Source organism: Pinus tabuliformis, chromosome 7 (genome assembly GCF_031772625.1).
Source record: "Pinus tabuliformis cultivar Carrire ecotype Pingquan chromosome 7, CPIR1, whole genome shotgun sequence".
NCBI lineage: Eukaryota > Viridiplantae > Streptophyta > Pinopsida > Pinales > Pinaceae > Pinus > Pinus tabuliformis.
In genome coordinates this window covers 1279794187-1279797852 of record NC_142293.1, presented here as the reverse complement: position 1 = coordinate 1279797852, position 3666 = coordinate 1279794187, and the positions used below count along the sequence as shown (strand labels likewise).

At 36.5% G+C, this 3666-nt stretch overlaps 1 protein-coding gene across 1 annotated transcript; it reads left to right on the top strand.

Annotated features, from left to right (window-relative positions):
• Positions 1 to 1435: 1435 nt before the first annotated feature.
• On the top strand, positions 1436 to 3451 carry LOC149252159 (cytochrome P450 750A1-like). The gene is made up of 2 exons (XM_089459652.1): positions 1436 to 2511; positions 2608 to 3451. The coding sequence occupies exons 1-2, from the start codon at positions 1516 to 1518 to the stop codon at positions 3229 to 3231; spliced, it is 1620 nt and encodes a 539-aa protein (XP_089315778.1). The 5' UTR covers positions 1436 to 1515; the 3' UTR covers positions 3232 to 3451.
• Positions 3452 to 3666: the final 215 nt, after the last annotated feature.

Below are 3666 nucleotides of genomic sequence, written 5' to 3'. Positions count from 1 at the left end.
ATGTTGTTTGTATGTTGTTTACTACAATAGCTCGAGTTAAATATTTGAATGGTCTATGATTCCAACTACTCTTTTCATATGTTCCATATGAGAAAATGGAAAAACTAATGCGTGTGACAATAGGAACAGTAGAAGAAAATAGTTTCATGTTGATTGCAATGAAGATCGTTTGTAATTGACTATATTCTTACTATTCACATTTTCTATCTATCAAAATTGTTACATTGACACTTTGCACTCAAAATTTGTATTTCCTCATTTTTCATCATTCAAGTTACTAACAGTCTCTCTCATCTCAAAAAACTGAGGTAACTAAGCAAATTTTAAATTAAATTGTCTAAATTAATTGTAGACATATTTAGCATATTTAAAATGATCAAAATAATTAGATTTTCAACAAATTTTGCATGAGCGCACACAACTCAAAACTAATATAGATCCATCTTAACACCAGATCTATCAAGTTCCGAGACGGATCAAATCTCTGGAGGTGCAAACCTTTCCTCAAGTTTTACACTCAAAAAATGAGTTTGCACCTTAAAAAATTTGATCCCTCTCAAAGCTTGATAAATCCATTGTTAAAATAAATCTAAACTGGTATAAATAATTAAATATTATTATTATTATTTAATTATGTGAATAACCAATTATATTATTAAAACTATAAAATAAATAATTTAACAAATATACCATTAAAAATATATTATAAATAATATCAACACTATAGCATGAAAAGGTGAATTTAATATATATATTTTTTAAATAACAATTTTAAAAAAATATATATTTATCCCCCATGAATTATATCATAAATAATATAAACAACATACCACGAAAGGATGAATTTCAAAACATATTTTTTTGAAAATAACATTTTTTTTAAATTTATTTTTCTCGCATAAAAAATAATAGTTATCAATTATTGTTATTAGAGAATGAAATTGACACCTCATCATTACTTCGAAATCTTAAATTATAATATATAAAAAATAAAACAATATTAAATGTTATACGATAGGAAATAATGGTTAACTATTATGAACGTGAATATAATCGACATATCACGTCCATGAAGAAATTAAATAAACATTTTTTTAAAGAAGGTTAAATATTATTAAAACATTATAAATATTTTATGCGGGCAAGTGTATATTAAAGAGGAACACGAAACATTTGATCCCACCAAACAAATCAAACCACGTTTCTCCTCGGACTCCGAGAGGGCAACAAATAATTTGAAATTAGTAATTTATATTACCTTCTTTTTTTTAAATTTAATGAGGACAACTTTATTGTTTTTTTATTCAATGATTTGAAATGAGTCGGTCATTAAAACATTTTAAAATTTTATGAAGATAAGTTTAGAGTTTGTTTTGATTTCTCCTTCAATGGCTTCATTTGTGAGTCTGTGACATGTAGCCTGGGGACAACTGGACCTTATCTGATTGCCTCATTGACGGCTATTAATGCCAACAGACCGTTTTCCTTTCCAAAAAGTAGAGTGCAGTGCTCAGAATGGGTGTGTGCGATATGGCTTTTCGTAGTTTGCGTATTTCTCTAGCTTTTCATGCAACATTCACAGTTACTGATGGAGGGGCTGCCACAGCAGCTATTGTCTGTATATTCTTCTCTTTCTTCTTGATATGGTTTATGCACAAAAAGAGGATTAGTGCCAGATTACCACCAGGACCCTCTACATGGCCCATCATCGGAAACCTCCACCAACTGAGACTCCCCGCTCATCGTTTTTTTGAAGGCCTTGCCCACAAATATGGTCCCATTTTGTTTCTGCGCTTGGGCTCAGTCCCTACCGTCGTAGTTTCTTCTTCTGAGATAGCCAAACATTTTCTCAAAACTCATGATTTGATCTTTGCCAGCCGACCTCTAGGAGCCGCTGGGAGATTAATGTTTTTCAATTTTAACGATGTGGTCTTCGCTCCTTATGGAGATCATTGGAGGCAAATGAGGAAAATCTGCGTGTTAGAACTCCTGACTGCCAAAAGAATTGAGTCCTTCAAGCGCGTGCGAGAGGAAGAGGTGTCTGCGATGATCCATTCAATATGGGAGGAGAGTGTGAAGGGAAGAATGGGCGTGAATGTGAGCAAGGCCATATCTAATCTCACCACCAATATTGTTTGGCGAATACTGGTGAAGAAGAAATTTTCGGACGATGATTTGGGTGGTGAATTCAAAGGGTTTAAAGATCTGTTGGTACAGTTGACAGCTAGGGTGGGAGACTTCAACATTGGAGACTTCATTCCGTACTTGGATTGGCTTGATTTGCAAGGTATCAAGCGGCGGATGAAGAAAATTGATAAAACATTCAATGAATTTGCCGAGAAAATAATAGACGACCATGTTAATGTTAATCATCTCATGGCCACCGTATCCTCCAATGGCCAGAAAGAGGAAGATGCAGAGCCTCATGTGCAAGACTTCATCGATGTGCTGCTGCATATGGCTAAGACCAACAGTAAAATCACACGGGAAACCATCAAGGGTCTTGTGCTTGTATGCCTCGCTCCTCATTCTTAAACTTCGGTCAGTCATCATTTTGCAACTAATTCTATTTGCATTTTGCAACTAATTGGATTTGTATTTGTGCAGGACATGTTCGGGGCGGGCTTGGAGACAACATCAACTATGTTAGAATGGGCAATGAGTGAGCTGCTCAGACATCCCCATGTAATGAAGAAATTGCAGCAGGAAATCGAATCAATCGTTGGCCAACATGGTAATGTAAAAGAGTCGAATCTGGCCAGCATGAAATACCTCCACTGTGTGGCAAAAGAGACTCTGCGACTATACCCAGCGCTGCCGCTAGCGCTTCCTCACCAATCTATGGAGGCTGTGACGATAGGAGGATACTACATACCTAAGCAAACAACGGTCATCGTAAATGTGTGGGCTATTGGGAGGGATCCCAATATGTGGGGGCAAGATGCTGCAGAATTCAAGCCCGAGAGATTCATGGAAGAAGAGAATATCAATTTAACAGATCAATCGGACTTCAGTATGATACCGTTCGGAGCAGGAAGGAGAGGATGCCCAGGGGCTTCTATGGCTATTCATACCATTGAACTTGCAGTGGCTCAGTTGCTGCACACTTTTGATTGGAGGGTTGAAGGTGATCCCTCCCAGCTGGATATGAAAGAGGCCTCTGGAATGACGATTCCAAGACAGGTACCGCTCCATGCCTATCCAAGATTGAGGATCAGCATTTCACCCTAAACCGTAGGAGTAGGAGGAAACGAGGGAAGGGACAGTTTCTCTTTAGCTGCAATTGTTTTCCCATTATTTGGTTCATGATGGTAGTACCCGCCTTTCTAACTCTGTACATCTAGTCCCGTCGAGGTTATTAAAAATGCTGTCATACTCGTTATGTCGGGATTACTATAAATATTAGCATCTTAGAGATATCGCAATTAATATAATTATTCGCATATTTCTGAAGCAGGGGAAGAGCATTTCAGGAAAAAATAATATAGGGTAGATTATTGTAAACGGTTGTAAAGTGCCTTCTGTAATAGTGCATTAAGATCAATTATATTTTGAACAAGAGCTGGATGCAGCAGTAGTCCCTGCCGGGCAAGTCAAGGGTTGGACATGATGGTGTTTTTATAAGACACATTCCAAATTTCTAGTTCATTGTTATCTCTAAGTACT

Bases quoted from the DNA above. Each gene is read 5' to 3' on its own strand.
- LOC149252159 (XM_089459652.1), top strand. From the start codon at position 1,516: ATGGGTGTGTGCGATATGGCTTTTCGTAGTTTGCGTATTTCTCTAGCT. The intron at 2,512-2,607 runs GTATGCCTCGCT...GTATTTGTGCAG, and splicing joins CCATCAAGGGTCTTGTGCTT to GACATGTTCGGGGCGGGCTT.